At 43.9% G+C, this 23,157-nt stretch overlaps 1 protein-coding gene across 1 annotated transcript in view; it reads left to right on the top strand.

Annotated features, from left to right (window-relative positions):
* LOC142367381 (uncharacterized) overlaps window positions 1–23,157 on the top strand; it is an 82,878-nt gene that overhangs the window by 25,529 nt on the left and 34,192 nt on the right. Inside the window, exons 18-25 of the mRNA XM_075449346.1 lie at window positions 6,225–6,385; window positions 6,912–7,092; window positions 7,699–7,893; window positions 8,988–9,150; window positions 10,108–10,157; window positions 10,243–10,451; window positions 14,269–14,434; window positions 17,023–17,220. Of these exons, the coding sequence (XP_075305461.1) occupies window positions 6,225–6,385; window positions 6,912–7,092; window positions 7,699–7,893; window positions 8,988–9,150; window positions 10,108–10,157; window positions 10,243–10,451; window positions 14,269–14,434; window positions 17,023–17,220 (1,323 nt within the window). The remainder of the gene's footprint in view (window positions 1–6,224; window positions 6,386–6,911; window positions 7,093–7,698; window positions 7,894–8,987; window positions 9,151–10,107; window positions 10,158–10,242; window positions 10,452–14,268; window positions 14,435–17,022; window positions 17,221–23,157) is intronic.

Here is a 23,157-nt window from a genome sequence, read left to right as displayed (position 1 = left end):
CAGACTGATGCTGCAGAGAGCTGATTTCTGATCAGTTTTTCGAGTGACCATGCAGGTCTGGGCGGCTATGGCTTATTTTATCGTTCAACATCTGGCAACCCTGCTCAGTAGAGCCAACGCGAGATGAACACTGCCTGTCACCTGCAGCTCCCGCGAAACAGGATCAGAGAGACCGCATCCATTAACTAGATTTATCGGATTCTTACAATAAGGTATGGTAAAATAATGATTTATGTCGTAATTTGCTCTGAGTGTGCAGGGGAACTTTATTCAGCAAACTTTATGTAAGAGGAACAGCTAAAAGACGAGGGCACAAGACTAGAGGAGGGCACACGTTTTAGCTAAAACCGCAGCCTGTAAACCAGTTAGTCAGTTTCTTTTGTTGTTGTTGCTAACAGGATAAATTGAATATGAAACCGTTCAGGACAGGAGCAGCATACGTTTCTCGAAAGTTGGGTACTTTCATGAGTAGGATACAGACAGCAGTAGGCTAGCAGCTAATTTATCCTGCTGTATGTCGAAACCTAGCACATGAAGTGAACGTTTGAAGTAAGCCGGACTCTGAAGTTGTGGTGATTTTGACAGTGAGGAGCCTCTTGTCCGTGTCTTCAACCCATTTGAAGAAGTAACAACTATAGTTTAAGTAAAGTTGGAGTGAATCATTGAAGTGAAGTCCAGATCACGGTCACCAGCCCCCTGTAACCCACAGCGCAGGTCTACTTCAGAGTGTGACTTCACCCACCCATAGCTAAACATGCGGTACATATTTGACCACAGCGGGGTCGAACAGGGGGGAAAAGTCAGACTGCTTCACAGGGTCCAGCCTACAGGGGGGGCCCTAAGGGAAATTTTCTTCTTCTTTCATTTTTTAAAAATCATTTTTTAAATAATGTCAATATATGTTGGTAATTTATGCAAATCCAATGTTCTCTGGATATACATCTGTTGAAATGTATATCCCAGCCTGCAAATAGGCTATAATCTATATCAGACACCCTCATTATCAGTGCGCATTGGTTTAGTCCGCCTTCTGGCGGACTTTTGATCGTACATGCGCAATAAATTTCACTCACTTCATTATTAGGCATTAAAGCAGCAGCTGGCACATGAAAGATGTCATCCAAAAAAAAAATCAGGCTTTCAGAAAAGAAAAGAAAGGCAAGAGAGACAGAGGAAACAAAATTAAGGAAAACAACTGCTGACTGATTTCTTTCCCAAGAAAGGTGAGCCCAAATGTAAAAATGACAGCCTACAGTAACTGATTATCCCATTCCGTTGCATACCACTGTGATAGCAGCCGAAGTCAAATAATTAAAAAATAGTCTCTCATTTTGTTGGCTACCACATAATTGTGATATAGAAGCAATATTTGTCTTAAATGTATTTATTTTCATAATAACTATTAGCCTATACAAGTGTCCCAAAAGCCTAACATAGGGTCGATGTTGGTTCAAATATGCATGGTAGTGGTTGTTCCTGGGGCCCCAAATTTGGTGCTACGCCCCTGTTTGACCACAAATGTATATCGTAATCCTGTTGTTCAAACGCAGCGAAAATAAATTGTCATTCACACAAAATCATGATACATTCATCAAAGTGTAATATGGTTTCGAAACGTTTATAATTCCTCATAGATGGAAGGCGCTGTACAAAATAAAAGTATTGTAACGACCCAGAATTAAGGTAAAAGCACACGGACTGGCTTGTTTCCTCCTCTCCCTGTCAATCACTGGACCGCAGGTCATGTCACTCAGGTGTGGGCTGGTTGGGGGAGAGGAGTGGGCGTGGGCAGGTCTGGTGCTCTCCTGGGGTTGGTTGCGGAGCAGGACTGAGAGTCACCCGTGGTCTGTGATTGTACTGCCAGTGTAAAACTTAAGAGCAGTTCGGCAACCGCCGGTCTCAGAGCCTCCGTGAAGTCACTACAGTATTATTATTATTATTATTTTCAAGCCAGTTCGGGTCTCATTCATGAAACGGATTTGCACAAGAAAATCTCCAGATAACCACTAGCTACGTTTGACCTCATGTCACGGTTAGCCACAAGATAGCTTTTCAAGCCAGTTCGGTAACTAGATAGCTGGCGCTACCTAACTGAAAAACGTTGATAACTAGCTAGCTACTGGCTAGCCTTTGACATATTGAGCTGAAACCAATTGAAGTTGTGGCATTTCATATCATTTTTGTTCTATGAACCGTTCTTAAAAAGTCTGCTAGTTGGCGTTGGCTAATATGCTAGTGGTGGCTAAGACTAGTAGAATTTCCGTGTTTTTTGGAACCATACAAGAGTTTTTCAGCTCTTAAACTCATCAAAAATCAACTGCGTTCAACTACGTCTGAGAACAGACCTGCAGGTTTAGCAATTCTCAGATTGAGATTGAGTCTAAACGTGCAAAAAAATTTGATTTGGATGAGTTTGTTAAGAGATTTGCTGCACAGCACAGCAATCGTCACATACAGCTTCTGTAAATTTGATACTGAATAGCAATCAGTTGATATACATATTTTGTTATTGTTAATGGGGGGGAAACATTTCTGCTGCTACAATAATCCCAAGGTAAACACTGTTTTAATATACTAAAAAGTGGAATGGTCATGTATGTAGACCAAATATTGAATTTATCACACTTGGGTGTTGAAAAAACTGTTGTATATGGGCTCATATAAAGTACAAAGTACGATGGGCTTCCTAAAAAAAATTGCCACCCCTCTACCACCCCATGAATAAATCTCTAGAATCGCCACTGCCTCTAGCCTCCTTAAGTCACTCCAGTGGGTAGAAATAGCGAAATGTGTTCACTAAGCAGTACAGCATTTCCTCCATGTTTTGAAAAGAGCCCGTCCAAGTGGCGCAGTGATTCACGGCCCCTGGTTTGACGTCATGCCAGGATGAGCTAATCAAAAATCCCTACGCCCTCTCTCCGCCACGCCCTCTGTCTCCACCCACACCTGCATTACCTTGCCCGCCCAACTCATGTGGAGTAGACCAAGACTCGCCAAAGAAGAAGAAGAAGAAGAAGAAGAAGAAGACTCGCCAGTTACGACTGAAGACAGAAGATATAGCAATGGCTTCCAAACGACTTTACCATGCAAAATGTACTGTGCCAGGATGTGAAGATGAAGAGAAGAGTCTGTTTGCGCTTCCATCCTCTGACCCTTTGACAATGGAATGGCTTAATTTCATTTACGCGGGACAGGTGCCCATGCATGTCCCAAAGAGCATCAATGTGTGCGCGAAACATTTCACAGAGGAATGCTTTCACAACTTGGGACAGTACAGGGCAGGTTTTGCCCTACACCTGAAGTTGAAGCCTGGATCAGTGCCAAGCCTTGCCGGTCCATCAGCTACCCACACCGGTGAAGTAAGTCATAATTATTTGTAGCCGCTAGCTACTTTATGGGTGCCAGCTAACTAGCCAACATTAGCTGTGGAGGTATTTATCCATGAAACCTACACTGCGCTACAAAACCAATACTCTGTTAAACTGGTTAGATTTGGAAAATTGGTTGTAAAACAAGACATTTGTTTTTTGACCAAGTATCTTACGTGTAGGGGACTACATAAAGCATGAATACTTAGGTAAGCAAGTCTAGTTATTGGCATGTTCTGCGGCTAGACACTTGTCTGTTACACGGAAAATGACGCCCGACGAAAACAATTCATATTTTATAAGCCTTTCTTTCGATTGGTGACCTTATATTTTGTAAGCCTTTGTTACGGTTTGGTGACCTTTTAGTTTTTTTTTTGTTTGTTTGTTTTTTTTTTACGTCGAGTCGTTTCTGCATTGAAAAGTCTATCTGGGTAGTTATAACTACTCCCCTATCCACACCTAGAATGATGGTTCTAGGTGTTCTCAGAGTGCAAGAAGACAACGTGAGTTATGTTGCAAGGGTAGCAATGTGTGTGTCTTTCGTGTGGGATACGCGATCGGGTGTTGTGGCTAGGTGAAGGGTAGGGATGTTTAGCAAACGTTTGCTGACTACCCTCGAACATAGACTCGTCAGTTTATCACGAGTGTAATGCTCGGCTTTCGAACCGAGATGTGTGCTCTCTGTCTGCATCAGGTTGAGTTTACTAACGCACCCCTAGGGAGAAGTCTTGTGTTAGCGATATGGTTACATACACGGATAACAGAAAGTATGTATAGTGTACATGCCATCACTATCACTAATATGAGGACATTCATGTTACATTGACTGCATGCAGAGTGCAGACACTTGCTGTTGTCAGTGGACTGTGCTGCCATCAGTACAATTACACACATTGCCCTCCTACATACAACTTATGACAACCTAAATAATAGGGATCATAATCTTATGCCATGCATTTTGTTTTTGTGTGGCCATAACTTGTATGTGTTTGAGTTTTACTAGACATTGTGGACAAAGCTATTGTCTACAACAGCCTGGAGTGATGGGTGTGATTAGGGTGTTAATGCTTACATTTGACTCCATGAGGGACAAAAGAACGAGTCTTCCCACTCTGCAGTACATGATGAGACGTGAATTTGATGGGCCATTAACCTGTCTGCCTATGTGGGGCAGGGGGTGTCAGCATGTAGTGCATTATGTATTTGAAAATCTCAATGAGTGTCACTGTTCTCTCTTCACTGGCCAGCACATCAAGTGCTCACGTCCAGACATCCCGGACCAGGGATGCTGCCTGCCAGACTGACCCCATTGTCACTAGGACTGCAGCCACTCAGAAATCTTTGTTTTTGTTGTATATTATAGCATGTAAACCTTTTTGTCTAGAAAACTTGGTTATAAATCGCTCCCCTTATGTCAACACTGGGTTGCTCATAAGCGGGTGGAGAATCATTTACCAAACAGGACAGTGTTTGTGGGGGTAAAAAGTCCATTGCAATTTTCATGAAATTACCCACCGGCGTTTATTACAGTTGTTTTTCATAACATGTTGGCAATGTGTACTATGGGAAATACTTTGGCAGTGTTACTGTTGTACAATGCAAGGCGACATTGAGAAAGTTACTTGGTGTAGAGACTGGAGATGCCAGCAGCCATACTCACTAATGTTAGCACTGCAAATACGTGCCCACATTGCAAAATAAGTTGGGAACTTATACGTTTTGTAAGCAAAAAGAATATTTTAGGTTTTGATGTACACTTGAAAGTAGGGGTGGGCGATATGGAAAAATGTTGTTTCACGATTTTTTTTTTGCATAAAATCGCGATTTCGATTTTTTTTTTTTTTTATCACGATCTTCCATCCAAAAAAAAAAAAAAGACCAATTACAGTAGAGTTAAGTCGACATGCTGAACCACAGAAGAGCTAAGAAGTAAAAGAAAGAATTTGGCAATCAACACATTGTAATTCACCTGTAACCCAATTCAAGATGAAAAATAATGATCTAATTGATGACATCTGACACAGTGAGAGTGAAGCAACCGGAAATAGAAAAACGAACCACTGATGACGACTTGACTCCACCTCATGATGCCATTTAGCAACAGATGAGCAACACTGCATGTTCATTTACTGCAGCCACAGTCACGCACTGCCATCACCAGAGCGCCCTAAAGGAATACTTTTCAACTGTGTAATGTTTGTCACGGTCGAGGTGCATCCTTTTTCTCTTGCACTGTAGTTAGCTTACGAGCTAGCGGTTTCCTCATCCGACACGAGAGTGCTGCTGCTGGCCGTGAGTTTCTCCCATTCCTGATGTGGACCAGCAGCAGTGGGTTAGGGTAGCAGAAAACCCGAACCAATTCCAAATTACAGAGGTGGATTTCCTCTTCTTCACCAGCTCATCGGCTTGGCTTTCAGCCATGGCTCTCCATGCGTTTTCTAAGTTTTTACAAACACAACATGGAGGCGTGTAAGAAAGTGTCACGACGCACAGTTCGCTATAATTGGTCGGTTAGGTTAAGGACGCCCTACGTCTGCCGCATCGGGGGGAACCAGCATTAAAACAAAATAAAAAATCATTGTGCTGATTGGCAAAGGCGATCTACACGATTTCTCTAATTTGGTAGATTGCCTGCGATTCTCATCTCTTCCTCGCCTGTCACGGTTTTATATCGTCAGATCGCGCACCCCTACTTGAAAGGTAGTCCTGATGTAGTGACTACAATTTCTGCTCTAATTAGGCTACCGTAGGTTAAGCGACTGCTAGTGTCTGCGCACCTCAGTGGTTCGGACCAACCCAACCATAAACGTTTCCAGACATAACATTTCTTACTTCTTGTCTTTTCTTGCATGTGAGGCGGTGCACATGAGCTGCTCCCTATGCAAAAAGAGTATGACGAAGGGACACACTGGCTACCAGAAGAAGGGCTTCACAGACGTCTTCTGCTCCAAAAACTGCCTGTTTGAGATGTTCCCTCTGAGCAAAGCAGCCACGAGAACGTGTTTTTACTGTCTGAAGTAAGTCTGAGAAGCTTCCCCTCTCCACAGAATGCCCCTCTGGGGTTTTAGTGTGTCTCCTAGAAGCTTTTCTAAGTGCGTTGTGCTCCGCCTGAGTCTGCAGGCTCCCACTTATTCTGATTTATTTCATTATTCAGTAAACTGTCGCACACCTCAGTGAACTGATGGTGATCTGTGTTCTGAAAAGGGCTGAAAGGAATGAGGCGGTAAAAACCTTTTGTTGAGTTTAAGCCCGTTTGCACATATCTTCATCAGCTTTGAGGTGTTTTATTTGCCCTTTAGAATGTAGATCAATCTTTTCTTCTTTTGATTCATGTGAATCTGTCACCTGAACAGTTTTCTCTGCAGCAACTGTGTTATTCCTGCAAAGATTTCCATACTTCTCCAGTCATGATGGGTGTGTTTGGTGCAGAAGAAGTTTCAGATGACCCGTCGAAACCTTTGTTTGTTAGCCTGAAGTTAACAAAGAACGAATGATAGCGCTCATGCTTTGAGTGTTTCTCCTCTGCCCTCCTTGTTCCATCAGGAAGATCTCGCAGCCTCTGGACCTCATCATGGCTGTTGTGGACCTGAAAGGAACGATGAAGGACTTCTGCAGTCCAGCCTGCTTGTGCTCTTTCAAGTCAAAGACTCGGTCCGTTCAAACACGGCAGCAGTCGTCCACCCAGACGCCTCCGCTCTGCAGGGTGTGCGACCAAACCTGCACTGTGAGACCCATTCACTTACCTTCAACTTTAAAGGGATGGTTCGCCTCTTTTGACATGAAGCTGTATGACATCCCATATTAGCAACATCATTTATGAACATTTTCTTACCCCCTGCTGCGTCCTGTGAGCCAAGTTCCAGCCTCGTTTTGGTGTTGATGAAAGTAGTTCCGGCTAGTTGGCTGGGGTGTAAAAAATTAAAGCGTTTTGCTTTTCAAAACAATATGCGTTCAAAAGAGTAATACATTTGCATCACAAAATCGTTCTCCAGGAAAAAGTCAGACCTCACAATCGCTTGGCCCTATTTTCTCTCCCTTCGTATCACTGCCTGCTGTGTAGACCGTATTGTGTAGCATATTGTTTTGAGAAGCGAAACGCTTTATTTTTTAAACCCCAGCCAACTAGCCGGACTACCTTCATCAACACCAAAACGAGGCTGGAACTCGGCTCACAGGACGCAGCAGGGGGTAAGAAAATGTTCATAAATGATGTTGCTGATATGGGATGTCATACAGCTTCATGTCAAAAGAGGCGAACTATCCCTTTAACAAAGATCTTGATTTATTCAGGAGCCTGTTGATACATCTGCTTCACATTTGTCTTCTGCAGACAACGCTTGAGTTGAGCCTAGACGAGGCTGTGCACAGCTTCTGCAGCCAGGACTGCTTGGATAGTTTCTGCAGGGACAACGTGGGTGTCTGCGAGAACTGCAGCTCCATCTGCTGCCAAAAGCCGTTGATCCTGAAGCTGGACTGCGGCTCCAAAACCATCTGTGGCCCAGAATGTCTGGAGGAGTTTAAGGAGGTGAGGAAATATCCAAGTTAAAGATTACATATATACGAAGGGGTGCCATTTTTCCTTTAGTCTACCTAGGAGTGGACGTCCCAGCAAGGTCACCCCAAGGTCAAAAAACCCAAGAGCTACATCTCAGACTCTGCAGGCCTCAGTCAGCATGTTAAAGGTTAAAGGTCATGACAGCACAGTTAGAAACAGGCTGAACAAGTATGGCTTGTGTGGAAGGGCTGCAGGAGAAAGCCTCTTCTCTCTAAAAAGAACATGGCAGCACAGCTTAGGTTTGCAAAGCTGCATCTGAACAAACAACAAGACTTCTGGACCATTGTCCTCTGGACAGACCAGACCAAAGTGGAGATGTTTGCTCATAATGCACAGCAGCACGTTTGGAGGAAACCAAACACAGCATATCAGCACAAACACCTCACACCAGCTGTCAAGCACGGTGGTGGAGGGCTGATGATCTGGGCTGGTTCCGCAGCCACAGGACCTGGGCACCTTGCAGCCATTGAGTCCACCATGAACTCCTCTGGATACCAAAGTGTTCTAGAGTCAGATGTGAGGCCGTCTGTCTGACAGCTAAAGCTGGGCTGAAACTGGCTCATCAACAGGACAAAGATCCCAAACACAGCAGCAGATCTACAGCAGAATGTGTGAAGAAGAGAAGAATCGAGGTGTTGCAACGGTCCAGTCAGAGTCCAGACGTCAGCCTGACTGAGATGCTGTGGTGGGACCTTCAGATTCCTCCACAACCATGAGAGAGACTGATAACGTCCCACAGGAAACTATTACCTCAGCTCACTGCTGCTGAAGCTGCTGGATCAGGGTTCACTTAGTTACTCACACACTGTTTCTGTGTTTTGTCTCAGTTTTTGTTCAATAGATAATGACTCAGTGTGATATGTGTTTTAAGCCCTGGTGAGGACCGAAAGAGTCTTTTTTTTTTTAACGTAGAAATGTGAACTGTCTGTGTTTAATTTAACGACCTTCTGTCTGTTCATCCCACTGCTGCAGAATCTAAAGTGAAGATTCACTGCATCGTTGTGTGTTTAAAGGACCTGTCCCTGTATAAAGACACCCAGACTTCTTGTTTTTCTGTCCTGCAGGGTATCAGGACGTCCTTCCGGTGCACGCAGTGCCGCTCCTCTCAGCCTGTGTCAGCCATGGTCGACTTCAGGAGCAGCGACAACATAGTGCAGCTCTTCTGTAATCGATGCTGCGTGTCGTCTTACAAGCTGCTTCATAGTTTTTTTCTGCACAAGCCTCAAGGTACTGGACAAAGTGTTTGTTAACAGGGATCTTTTTTTTCACTCTCATCATTCATAAATAACGAGATGTTTCCCCCCCTAACTTCCATTTAAATCAATCATTTCAATTTTTTTATTCGACCTGCTCTTCACTGTTAGGCTGCTCTCACTTAAAAGCAGTGAGTGTAAAGCAAGAGGCCTTTAAGGTGTCAGGATTTGAGTTTTACTGAGGTTTGGACCCAGGATGCAGGACTTACAGAGGGAGGCAGAAGACATCACTGAACTAAAGAGGAGCAAAAGGGAAATCAGGAGGATGTAACAGAGGGAAGTGATGCCAGAATGAACAGCAGGTGTGAGAAGGGAAGCTGTAAAACTAGCTGAGGTGAACAGAAGGACACGAGTCACCAAACTAAACGAAGCAGGAAATTAGGAGACCGAAAGGAAAACCAGAAGATGGCAAACCAAAGATTTGTAGATGAGTTCGTTCACGCTGTGTTTGTGTGTGTTATGGAGCTTGTAGGAGCTATTTGTAAGGTTAGTTTTTGTTTTTCGGTTCTAGTTGTAAATTTAATTTGCTAATTATGAGTAACTTCATTTGATTAATTTCAGTGCTTTATTTAGATTAGATTTTTTAGATATTCTTTGTTAGTTATTTGTTTAGAATAATTTGCTAATTGGGTCACACTGGGCACCTGGAGTACCAGCATGCACCTGGGTGTGCCAATGGTTTTTTTAACAGGGAAAAGGAGAGAGCAGCAGGCATGGCTTTCTTTGTTCTTTTGTTTGTTTTATTGTTTGGAAATAAATCATCAGAAAACGCAGGAATTCATTTTTGGACATTCATCTTCTTTTGCCTGCATTAAACCACATCCCCCATGGTGCATCAGTGGCCTTTTGATTTTGTTTGGTTGAATGTGTTTTTTATGGACAAATGGCCACTACAGAGCTAATTGTGTCTTTTTCTTATTTCATATGTCAGAAAACACAATCTCAGCTACTTTGGAGAAGAAAAGGAGCCTCCAGAAAACTGTGAGTACGTTTCTGGAGCTGGAGCAAAAAGCTGACATCACAGTTCATGAAGCGGACATCTAACCTCGTTGTGTTTGACACGCAGGACGCCGGAAACATCGGCTCATCCGACGCCGAATCCAACAACGCGCCGGCGCTCGTCATTTCCGACGCGGACGTTAAATGCTGCAGCTGCAGCAAAGACCTGCTGGAAGGCTGCCCGCTTTACCAGCTGCCCAGCTCCAAGGAGGTTTTCTGCTCCGAGGCGTGCGTCTCTGAAAGGGATCCCCACAAGAAATGTCACAACTGCTTTCAGTAAGCCCAGCATCTTTACAGGCTTCTTTTCTTTATTCAATTGACTACATTCGCCTTCTCCGTGGGGACAATTTGCAGATGTACGAAATCTTAAGCTTTGAAAGCTTGTTTTAGATGCCTTTCACCATGCAGAGGCGCACCGCAGCTGAAATGGAGCTGCGGTGCCGTGATCTTCAGGCACCGATTTCAGGTGATCACGGCACCGATCCTCCCGAGCAGGTAATCAAACTGGGTCCTGGTGAGCCTGAAATACCGCTGGAAGCGGTCGTCATCCAGACGCAAATCCTGGAGAAGGCGGTGATTTTATTTTTTTTATTTTATTTAGTCAGGGACCATGTGCAAAGTACATTAATTGCAAAGTAAAGAGATGACCTGCACCAGATTGTAGCTTAGAAGCTAATTTCCATCTGCAGTCCCATCTGCATGTCACAGACACGACTCCATTTCAGCTGCGGAGCGCCTGTCCATCTTTCTCCACGTCACTGTCGCGTGGATTCGCATCTTTTCACTCGCGCGGCGGCATTCGCCTCATTGCGCCGCCGGCTCGAATCCGTGTCTATTCGCGTCTTTGCATTGACTTTGTATGTAATCACGTCGCGCGAACGATTCCGGTGTGAACGCACCATTATCCCTCCTGTTGTCTTGCGGGTCAAAAGTGACCCACGACCATGTTTAGCTGTAGAAAAAATACCTTAAACTATCTTTTTCCAACTTGAAATCTTATGACTTTTCCTAAAGGGACCCCATCATTAGAAAAAGTCATACCTTATTTTTGTTTATGCTTCCATGTGGGCTGGACACCACCAGGGTACAAAGATTGTCTTGTAGGTAATTTTTGACCCATGAATTATAAAAACATTTAACTCATTGAGTGCCAGCCATTTTCAAATTCAGAACATCCCAGTGCCAGGATTTTTTCAGCATTTGAGGGTTTTTTCAAGACCCATAGAAAATTGAGTTCTATGTCCATGTCAAAAACAAACATACCAAAAGAAACTTCAGACTTTCCTTTATCATCAGAAAAAAGCATTTGTTTTCTACCTATTTCCATTCTTTAGTAATTGTCTCCAGAACATGGGTGGGCATCACTAAAAATGCTGATTTCTGACCAAAAGCTGAGAAAATCGGCTTTTTGTGACAAGCAACATTTCAAGCAGAACATGTCTTCGATCATAATTATTTTTGCTTCAGTGTCATCTCAAACACCATGAAAAGTCATCCTATTGTATAATGCACCAAAAATAACACTGACAACATTTTTTTATAAATATAAAAATACAAATTTATTACTACAACCATGTAAAGATTCTTGGAAAACTGAACAGTTCATTTACATGTAAGCTGTAGCAGATACATAAACATATATAAACATAACACAATAAACATTTTTTCAAAGGTAAAGTGCGTGCCCCCCACCCCCACCCCCCAGCAGGGCACAACTAAAGGCAAAACATCATTAGAAAAACACTGTAAACATTTCAGTCATAACTGTAGAGCTTCTAGTCTCTCTCTGTGTGTGTGTCTACAGCAGAGCAGACACATGTAAACACTATACACTCCATGTAAACCTTTCACAAAAAAAAAAAAAAAACACTTTTAGCAGCTGTGTGTGCGTCTTCATCCACCCCTACATATAAGTCCTCCTAGTGTGGTAGTCTGTGAAACACTGCCCCGGATGCAAGGGAACACTACAGGCCTTGCAACACAGTCTCGTCTCACTCCTCTGGCCTCTACGTACAAGACCCTACACTTCCTTCTCAGTTTTCCCGGCAGCCGTACAAGTATGTGCTTGGGTAGGGCACCATCTAGCCCTGCTCTCTGGGTCACAATTATACGGAGCTCTTGGTGTATGCCTGCCTTCATCCAAGTCCCCAGCTTCCTCAACACCCCCACCTGCACCCTCCTCCTCAACCTCCTCCTGCATCTGCTCCCCTTCCCCATGCTCTTCCACCCTCTGCTTCACTGTCCAGGACTTCACGACCCTGCGTGTGAACTCCAAGAGAGTTTTACACTTTCCTGGGTACCTGGCTCTGTAAAGGACAAATGCATTGAATATGCAAACCTGGAACAGGTAGGCTACAAATTTCTTGGACCAGTTCAGTGTTCTACGCTTGAAGGGGTAATAGGCAATGTTTTGGTCCAGTTTGTCCACCCCATTCATGTTGGAGCACACACTCCGGCTTGAACTGCTCAACCTCGTTCCTCTGCCCCCTCTGCCATACCTCAACTCTTTGCATTTTATCTTGGTGGCAGGTTGTTACCATCTTCACCACCCTTTTGTCCTGCCATGCAGTAACCATCACCCTGTCATTGTGCAGCATAATTCTCCCCCCAACCTCCAAGCTATTCTTTATTACCTCCCTGATGACCTTGGGCTCCCCCCTATTCACCCTCAGTGTGCCACAGACGTTGGTTTTTGCCTCCAGGAGACGCTCACACAGTGAAACAGAATTATAAAAGTTGTCCATGAACAATGTGCAACCGTGACCTGGCAGACGATCCAGGAGTTTGAACACAATCTCTGTCAAGGTACTAGCTTCCCCGACATAGGGCAGCATATTGAAACAGTAACCTGTGGCACACAAAATGTAGGATTTTTATCCCGTATTTTACAGGCTTTTGAGGGTTGTACACCCTAAACGCCAACCGCCCAATCCACAGCATCATCCCCTCATCAATGCAAATGTTTTGCTTTGGTTGGTACAGCTCTTTGAATTTTCCCACTATGTAATTTAACACAGGGCGTACCTTGTACATTTTGTCATTAGGGTTCTGTTCTGCATTGTTATTGAAATGGAGGAACTTCCATATGATTAGGAATCGGTTCCTTGACATGGTTTTGCTAAAGTAAGGTGTAGTGTCCTGACGCCAACCCCCTGTATCCGTGCCCTGCTTGGAGGCTCTGCCTGATGTACGACCTGTAAATTACATACATGTATTATACACAATTGCCATGAAAATCATATTTATTATTACACAGATTTATGTAAAATTACATAGGCCTACCTTTATTTTTTGATTTGGTAGCAGCCCTGGGGGTGGGAGCTCTGCTTGAAGCACCATCTATAAATTAGACATGCATACAATTTTCATACCATTTTAGTGTAAGCTGTAGCAGTTACAAAAACAAATCCAAAAGATGCTTTGGTGCAGGAACAGGAGGGGCTAAGTGTAGGCAGACACTAACACAGGAGAGCATTCAATGTTATCAAAACAATGAAATCCAAAAGATGCCACGTGAAGTAATGAAAAAGAGGGGCTACAAGTAATCTTGGAACTAAATATTGAACTGGAACGCACAATTGCATTTATTGAATGCCTTCACCCAAAACCGCTAACACAAGACATCAGTAACACGTCTTACCTGTATTCGCCGCTCTGTCACAATAAATAATTTAAATATAAAATTACATTTTATTTTATTACTGTTTTTTTAATAGAAAATAGTGCTGTTCCTGCACTTTACTCTTTACATTTTCTATTTTCGTGAAGGTGTATTTAAATAAACTCAATTTCCAAAGAAAGCCACAGGTGTAAGCTGTCAAATACTTTTTGAATTTTGTTTCTATCTGCTACAGAGGCTGAGAAATCAATCATTTAGTAGGCGTTGACACAATTGCTGAATTTCCAGAAAAACTTCAGGTTTTAGGGGGTCTTTCTGAAATCGCCCATAGGTTTTACAGGCATTCTTTTCCAGGCGTTTTAGGCCTAAATGGGTTAAGATCAGAGGACTTTGCTGAGCTTCTGACCCATCCTGTGGAAAACAAACAGCCAACCTGGTTGTGGGTTTAATTCCTCCCTCTCTTCCCCTCTTCAGGTCAATAACGCGGCCTCAAAACATCATTCTGGCTCCGGTGGATGATTCAGGAACTAAGAGGGAGCTGTGCAGCCATGCGTGCCTCTCTTCTGTCGAATCCAAGAGGAAGATGGCTGCCGCGAAGCTGCTGCACGACGTGTGCAAAATATGCGCCAAACACGGCCTGGTGAGGAAACTGGAAACTTGGCTGCGTGCTTTTTATGTGTTGGGTGATATGTTAAGATTTAGGGCCAGTTTATCTGTAGAGCTCAACTCAAAGTGCTTTACAGCTTCATAAAATCACAAGAAGGCAAATAAAATCATCTGCTGAGTGCAGATGAAACACTTTCAGGTGTCATATGCACAGCTAAACAGAACTGTTTTCAGCCTGGATTTAAACATTGTCAGAGTTGAGGCCTGTCTCACATTTCCAGATGTTAGGAGCATAAAACTGAAACGCAGCCTCACCTTGTTTAGTCCTGACTCTGGGCACCAGCAGGAGACCCCTCCCTGAGGTTCTCAGAGCCCGAGTTGGTTCATGTGGCTCTAACATGTCAGAGATGTACTTTGGTGCTAGACCATGAAGAGACTTGTACACAAGCAGAGCCGTTTAAAGTCTATTCTCTGAGCGACAGGAAGCCAGTGCAGAGACCTGAGCGTTGGACTAATATGGTCGTATTTCCTGGTTCTAGTCAGGACTCGAGCAGCAGCGTTCTGGATGTACTGCAGCTGTCTTACAGCCCGTTTAGAGAGCCCAGTGAGCAGGCCGTTACAGTAGTCTAACCTGCTGGAGACAAACGCATGGATCAGTCTCTCTAAGTCTGGTTTAGACACTATTCCTTTGATTCTGGCAATGTTTTTTAGATGGTAAAAAGCTGCTGATGTTACAGATTTAATGTGGCTGTTAAAGTTCAGGTCTGAGTCCAATATTACCCCGAGATTTCTAACCTGATAATGAGGTTTCAGAGAGAGCGTCTCAAGGTGACTTATGACACTTTCTCTTTGTTTCTGTGGGCCACAGATGATGATCTCAGTTTTCTCTGAGTTTATCTGACATTTAAAAGGCTAGATTGGACAAAAAATGTGTATTTGTTGATTTCTTGTTGACAAATTCTGCAAAAATACTTCAGAATATGTAGCTTAGCATAAAAAAAGTAGATTCTGGAAGACGTTTACCAAACGGCTCCTCAGCGACAGGTCGGGGGGATCAAACAGGTGGAAACCAGATGGGTTCTGGAGCCAACAGCTAAACAAAACGAAACAAAACCTTATTATCAAAGCCTTTGTAAAAAGGAAAATGACAGTTTTAAAATCATTATTAGTCTGTTGAACCAACTCAATGACTTTTTAGCTCTTAAATGGGCCAAAAAAATTGAATATAAAGAAATGCTGTCAGTTTCAGTCCATGAAACGGTACCAGGACTGCAGCCAACGAGCTAAAAAATGGTCCATTACAGACTTAGGCTGATTTATCTGTGCATCCCTTTTTAAACCAATGAAATCACTGCACACACACACACATATTTACCACAATTTTTGCCCATCTATCACAATCAATCTCTCCACCAAAGGTCCCTCTGCCAAATCATCTTTAACTGCTCATAGTTAGTTGTGAGAGAAGAAATAGCCATTTTATAAAATTGTGAGGCTTTTCGTTTTCTAAGTAGAAGTTTCATATAATCGCTCATCATATTATCAGTCATATTTTATGGCTTCGAGGTAATGCAACTCCTCATTTGCAAAAACTTCCTAAAGTTATCTTTTCCCACCAAATCAAATTTCTGCAACAGCTCATCATATGGCAAAAACACTCCGTCTCTAATGGTGCTTAAACCTCTGACGTGCCACTGGTTTCTTCCCAATGCATACATCAGGATTCTCCCACAATGATGAATATCTTTGTAGAGTATGTGTAAGTTTAAACATTGTATGTACTTTACTCCAGACATCCCTTGAATGTAGAAGTATTGGATTTGTTTCATCTTCTGCAGCCTGCCAGTATCTTGCTGTTTTAGCCATTTCAAAAGCTGAATAATACAATCTAAGATCTGGCAGACCCAGCCCTCCTTTCTCTTTATGAGCACATAACTTTCTCAATTTGATTCGTGGTCTTTTCCCAGCCCATAGGAAACATTTTATAATATCATCCAGTTGTCCAAAGATGGTAGATGGTGTATTAATTGGTAACATAATTGCCACATAACTGAATTGTGGGGCAATTATCATTTTTATAACATTGATTTTTTTTTTTTTTTTTTTTTTTTTTTTTTTTTTTTTTTTTTTTTTTCTCCCCACAATGTCAATTTTAGTTCCCCCCACTTATCAAGGTTTATTTTCATCTTTTGAAGTAAAGGATTAAAGTTTAGTGCCACTATTTCATCTATATCCTCATGAAGTTTGATGCTAAGATACTTCATTCCCTGTCGTATCCATCTAAAATTTAACTTCTCCACCATGAAGCTCAGTTTTGAAATATATCTGAACACCTGTGGAGAAGCGGCTCAACCATAAAGACTCGATTTATTTACAGAATTTGTATTCTCAATGAAAAAAACATCTTAATTTCTATTGAAACTGCTTTCTTCATAAAGAGTTACTGGAACTCGAGCATGTATTTCAGTCTGAAGGGAAAAGTTTGACTTTTTACTGTTTTACTGGTTTTTAATACCACGAATAAAAAGGATCTGTCCCACTTTTCTCTGAGCTTTAGATGCACAGACCATACAGTCAGAAAACTTCAGTTTGGAGGTTAACCTGCTCTCTTCTCGTCCTCAGTGCATCTTTAAAGTGATCGTGGACGGCGAAGGCCACGGACTCTGCAGCAGAGCCTGTTTAAACCGGTACCAGGAGGTCCGCGGGTTTCCCAGCTGTGACGTCTGCGGCACCATCTGCCCCGACAACCGCCTCGTGGTGAACGTGGGGGACGGCAGTAAGACCATCTGCGGGGACGAATGTCTGGTGCAGTTCAAAGAGGTGCAGAAATAAAAGCTCCCGATCGTCTCTGGATCGTTGGTTTCTGGCTGCAGGCAGCATGAATCAGCAGCTTTGGATCAGTTTGCATGAACCGTTCATCATTTCTGCCAGAAGGCACGCGGGAGCAGGGTTAAAGGGGAACTCCGGGGCATTTGAAGCGCATTCCCATTGCTAGAGGTTGTCAAATACTGATAGTAGGACACAGACGGGTGCAAATCTGCGCTCCCTGTGTGGAGATCGCGCTGTTCGCGCAGCCTGTCATGCGAGGCTAATACGTGGTGGCTAGGGGCAAGCGCTAACCCTTCTACGTAAAACAACAACTTGCACACTGCAGAAACGTCACACCACTTTATAAACCATCCGACAATAAAGTCACAAGCCTTACCATCAAAACCATATGCATGGTTCTCACATTACTGGCATGGGGACGTTACAAAACAACTTTATAAACAGCATGTAACTCACCGGTTAGTTGTACGCTCGCGCATGTGAAAGCCCAAAAGAGTCAATGGACGATACTCCCATATACAAAGCAATTATCTTCTCTAGAAAAACTGCGTTCAAGTATTTAAAACATTACAACAATATTACTGGGCATGTATTGTTGTTCTAGAATGCGCTGCTGAGGGTGGCAGCACGTTGGAGTAGCTCTGTACCTCACATTGAGATTTTTCTTTTTTCTAAATTTCATTCCTGTTTTTTCTTGGAAGAAATTGCATTTTTTGGACAACTGTTCCTTCCTGCCTTGGATGCTGTGCAGCTGGATTAATTTTTCCCAATACTTTTGTATATTTTACTCTTTTGTTATGATGCATAACCATAGCAACAAGGTGGTTTACAACAGGGAGCAGCTGATTAACATTGGAAAAGCAGAAATAATTCGACAACTGAAGCCAGAAATCCCACTGGAATTGAAAAGGAGGCGTCGTGGATGCAGAGCAGGAGCAAAGAGGAGAGAAAGAAAGAAGAAGTTCAAACCATCTCTGCCATCCGTCATCATGGGAAATGTAAGATCGTTAGCTAACAAGTTGGATGAACTTCTAGCCTTGACTCAGCAAGAATATCGGGAATGTAGCATTATGTGTTTTACTGAGACATGGCTGCAGGATCATATCCCCGACTCCAGCGTCTCTCTGCCGGGCTTCCTGACTGTACGAGCAGATCGAGATTTAAAGAGTAGCAGGAAAAGGAAAGGGGGTGGATTGGCAGTGCTTGTCAACAACAGATGGTGTCACCCAGGACATGTTACTGTGAAGAGTCGTCTCTGCAGTCCTGACATTGAACTATTGGCAGTAAGTTTTCGTCCATATTATTTGCCAAGAAAGTTCACCAGTGTTGTTTTGGTGGCTGTTTACATTCCACCCTCAGCTGTTGCCGACACTGCATGTGATGTCATCAGTTCCGTTGTTGCTAAGATACAGACACAACACCTCAATTCTTTTGTGGCAATATCTGGTGATTTTAATCATGCCTCACTCTCTGCTACACTGCCAACTTTTCAACAGTTTGTCAGCTGCTCTACCAGAGAAAACAAGACATTGGATTTGTTTTGGATTTGTAATCAGCACCTCCAAATCCGAGACCATGGTCCTCGGCCGGAAAAGGGTGGAATGCCCTCCGGGTCGGGAATGAGATCCTTCCCCAAGTGGAGGAGTTCAAGTATCTCGGGGTCTTGTTCACGAGTGAGGGACGAATGGAGCAGGAGATTGACAGACGGATCGGTGCGGCGTCTGCAGTGATGCGGGCTCTGCACCGGCCTGTCGTGGTGAAGAAGGAGCTGAGCCAGAAGGCGAAGCTCTCGATTTACCGGTCAATCTATGTTCCTACCCTCACCTATGGTCACGAGCTGTGGGTAGTGACCGAAAGAACGAGATTGCGAATACAAGCGGCCGAAATGAGTTTCCTCCACAGGGTGTCTGGGCTCTCCCTTAGAGATAGGGTGAGAAGCTCGGTCATCCGGGAGAGGCTCGGAGTAGAACCGCTGCTCCTCCGCATCGAGAGGAGTCAGATGAGGTGGCTCGGGCATCTAGTGAGACTGCCTCCTGGACGCCTCCCCGGTGAGGTGTTCCGGGCCCGTCCCACTGGGAGGAGGCCCCGGGGAAGACCCAGGACACGTTGGAGAGACTATGTCTCTCGGCTGGCCTGGGAACGCCTCGGGGTCCCCCCAGAAGAGCTGGAGGAAGTGGCCGGGGACAGGGACGTCTGGGTCTCTTTGCTCAAGCTGCTGCCCCCGCGACCCGATCCCCGGACCAGCGGAAGATGATGGATGGATGGATGGATGGATGGATGGATGGATGGATGGATTTGTTTTACACAAATGTCAAGGATTCATACATTTTGAAATCAAGACCTCCCCTGGGTAAATCAGATCACAACCTTGTTTTTCTCTGTTCAGCATATAAACCCCTTGTCCAGAGACTACCTGTCACAAAAAAGACTGTTAGAAAGTGGTCACATGAAGCTGAAGAAGCCTTACAGGGTTGTTTTGATGCAACCGATTGGATTTCTCTTTGTAAGCCACATGGAGAGGACATTAATGCCATGACTGAGTGTGTGACTGACTATATAAACTTCTGTGTGGACAACACCATCCCCACCAGAACAGTGAGATGCTTCCCTGGATCACCAGTGAGCTAAAGGCACTATTGAACAAGAAAAAAAGAGCCTTTAGGGAGCGAGACAGGGAGTTACTGAGGAGTATACAGAAGCAGCTCAAAGTCAAGATCAGAGAGAGCAAGGAGGTGTATAGAAAGAAGCTTGAGAGTAAACTGCAGAGGAACAATATCAGAGATGTGTGGTCAGGAATGAAGAAGATCACAGGCCTCAAGCAGAGGGAGGATCAGATGGATGGAAGTCTGGACAGAGCAAATGAGCTGAACACATTCTTCAACAGGTTCAGTTCAGGAACAAGCTCACCATCCTCCCCTCCTGTTCCCAGCCAAAGAGACATCCCACCCTCCTCTGACTCACAGCTTTCCTGTAACATCTCCACCTCCACCTCAGTCATGGATTATTCTGCTTCCACTAGTTTGTCTTCAACCCAATCAGGAGATGCTGCTGTCCCCTTTGCCTCCCCCTCTCACTTTTCTGTTTCTAGAAGTCAGGTGAAGAGGCAGTTGGAGAGACTGAACCGGAACAAGGCTGCAAGTCCAGATGGTGTCAGCCCCCGAGTCCTGAAGGCCTGTGCAGAGCAGCTCTGTGGGATTCTGCAACACCTTTTCAACCTTAGCTTGACCCAAGAGAAGGTACCACTGTTGTGGAAGACATCCTGTCTGGTTCCGGTACCAAAGAAAACTCACCCTTCAGTCATCAATGACTACAGACCTGTTGCCCTGACATCCCACATCATGAATGTCCTGGAGAGACTCCTGTTGACCCACCTGTGTAAGCAAACCAGCACATATCAGGACCCCTTGCAGTTTGCTTATCGCCATGTAGTTGGAGTTGAAGACGCTATCATACACCTGCTTCAAGAAACCCACTGTCATCTGGACAAAGCAGGCAGCACTGTGAGGATCATGTTCTTTGATTTCTCCAGTGCATTTAACGCAATCCAGCCTGATCTGCTTCGTCTGAAACTCCAGAAGACTCAAGTGGAGGCCTCAACAATCACCTGGATTAATGACTACCTGACAAATAGACCACAGTTTGTCAGACTGAAGAATTGTGTGTCTAACCAGGTGATCAGCAGCACAGGAGCACCACAGGGGACTGTACTCTCACCATTCCTTTTCACTCTGTACACTTCAGACTTCCAGTATAAGTCAGACTCCTGTCATCTACAGAAATATTCAGATGACTCTGCAGTTGTCGGGTGTATCAGAGATGGACAAGAAGCTGAGTACAGAGAGCTGGTGGAATGCTTTGTGGCATGGTGTGGGAACTATCATCTCATCTTGAATGTTAACAAAACAAAGGAGATGATTGTAGATTTCAGGAGAAACAGGGTCAGATCAAACCCTGTTTCCATCATGGGAGAAGAAGTGAAGGTGGTTGAGGAATATAAATACCTTGGTGTTCATCTGGACAACAGACTGGACTGGAGACACAACAGTGAAGCCATCTACAAGAAAGGACAGAGCAGACTGTACTTCTTGAGGAAGCTAAGATCCTTCAAGGTTTGCAACAAGATGTTGCAGATCTTCTACAAGTCTGTTGTTGAGAGCGTCATTTCCTCTTGCGTCATCTGTTGGGGCAGCAGTATCAGAACCAGGGACCTAAAAAGACTCAACAACCTGATAAGGAAGGCTGGTTCTGTTCTGGGGACGACTGTGGAACCTCTGGAGACAATAATGCAAAGAAGGATTTTGCATAAAATCAAGAGAATTATGGACAACCCTGAACATCCTCTCCATGAGACTGTTATCGGAAAACAGAGTCTCTTCAGTCAAACGCTTCTTCAGTTTGGATGCAAAACGGACCGCTACAGGAAATCTTTCCTGCCCACAGCCATCAGCATCTATAATAACTCCTTGATTTAATTGAGCTACATCAACATTTAATTTCCCTCTGGGATAAATAAAGTATTTTTGAATTTGAATTTGAATTATGAAGTTGTTTTGTAACGTCCCCATGCCAGTAATGTGAGAACCATGCATATGGTTTTGATGGTAGGGCTTGTGACTTTATTGTCGGATGGTTTATAAAGTGGTGTGACGTTTCTGCAGTGTGCAAGTTGTTGTTTTACGTGGAAGGGTTAGCGCTTGCCCCTAGCCACCACGTATTAGCCTCGCATGACAGGCTGCGCGAACAGCGCGATCTCCACACAGGGAGCGCAGATTTGCACCTGTCTGTGTCCTACTATCAGTATTTGACAACCTCAAGCAATGGAAATGCGCTTCAAATGCCCCGGAGTTCCCCTTTAAGCACCAGTTTACATCTGATTTAAACTGCAGCATATCAGATGTGATGGCTTATTCATCCACAGCAATTTATCCACGTTTAAAAATATGTATTCATTGCCATCAAATGAAAACATGCTAATAATTTAGCCTAAATGTTAGCTTGAATTGGTAAACTTACTATTTTTATCTTTAATTTTATCCAATAAAGTGTCTGTTTGAGGAAGGTTAGTTTGATCTTATTTAAGTCGGCTTAAGAGAACTAAATAAATAAATGGATTATTAGGTTTTTTTTAAGAGGTAAATTATGTTTGAAACAGGATTAGTTTTGCCCCTAAGTAGTCCAACTTCCCCCGACTGTTATAGTTTAACGTTTCCTTTATTGTCAACAGAACATTTTCGTATTGTATCGTACAAACGATACAGAACAGTCTAATAAATTAAAAGAAAATTAAATTAAATCTAATAAAGTCAGACCCCAGTCTGAGTCCTTCATGCGGCTCGTCCATTTAGTACATTTTAAGACATCATTAGCACATCATTAGCCCATCTAGTGACCGATGCGGCCTGCATCAGAGGGACTAATGTCCCGAAGAAGAGAAGCGTCCTCTAAAGGCGGTAGCATGGTTGCCGCGTCTGTCACGGCGGTGGTGGACCGTGACGTCAAAATGACGTTTCAGGCCTGGCGCTTCCCTTGAAAAGACGGCGCAGCGCGTTGTCGTGCACCAGTCGATTTTTGTAACTTGGCGGCGCCGAGCACAACGAACCGGATGGACCGATGTGAGACCAGGCTCAGTGAGGAGGTGCGTTTGTACAGGCAGCTGTACGAAACTGCAGTGAAACAGCACAGGGAGCACGTAAACTCCCAAAACTGGTGGACAGAGATGGGCAGAACTTTGGGGAAAGAGGGAGAGTTCTGTAAGAATGTGCGGAGGAAGCTACGGGACAGATACGTGAAGGCAAAGAAGAGGGCAGAGACTCTGTTGATACCGGGGGCTTCAAACCTTCACCTCTTTTAACTGAATTAAAAAATTAAAATGATCCGAAAACTGCAGCAGTATCATTAATTACAGTATTCCTGCTCTTGACAGAGGCA

This window comes from Odontesthes bonariensis, chromosome 18, assembly GCF_027942865.1.
Source record: "Odontesthes bonariensis isolate fOdoBon6 chromosome 18, fOdoBon6.hap1, whole genome shotgun sequence".
NCBI classification, from domain to species: Eukaryota; Metazoa; Chordata; class Actinopteri; order Atheriniformes; family Atherinopsidae; genus Odontesthes; species Odontesthes bonariensis.
The sequence above is the reverse complement of the archived record's forward strand: the minus strand, read 5'-3'. Positions and strand labels throughout refer to the sequence as shown.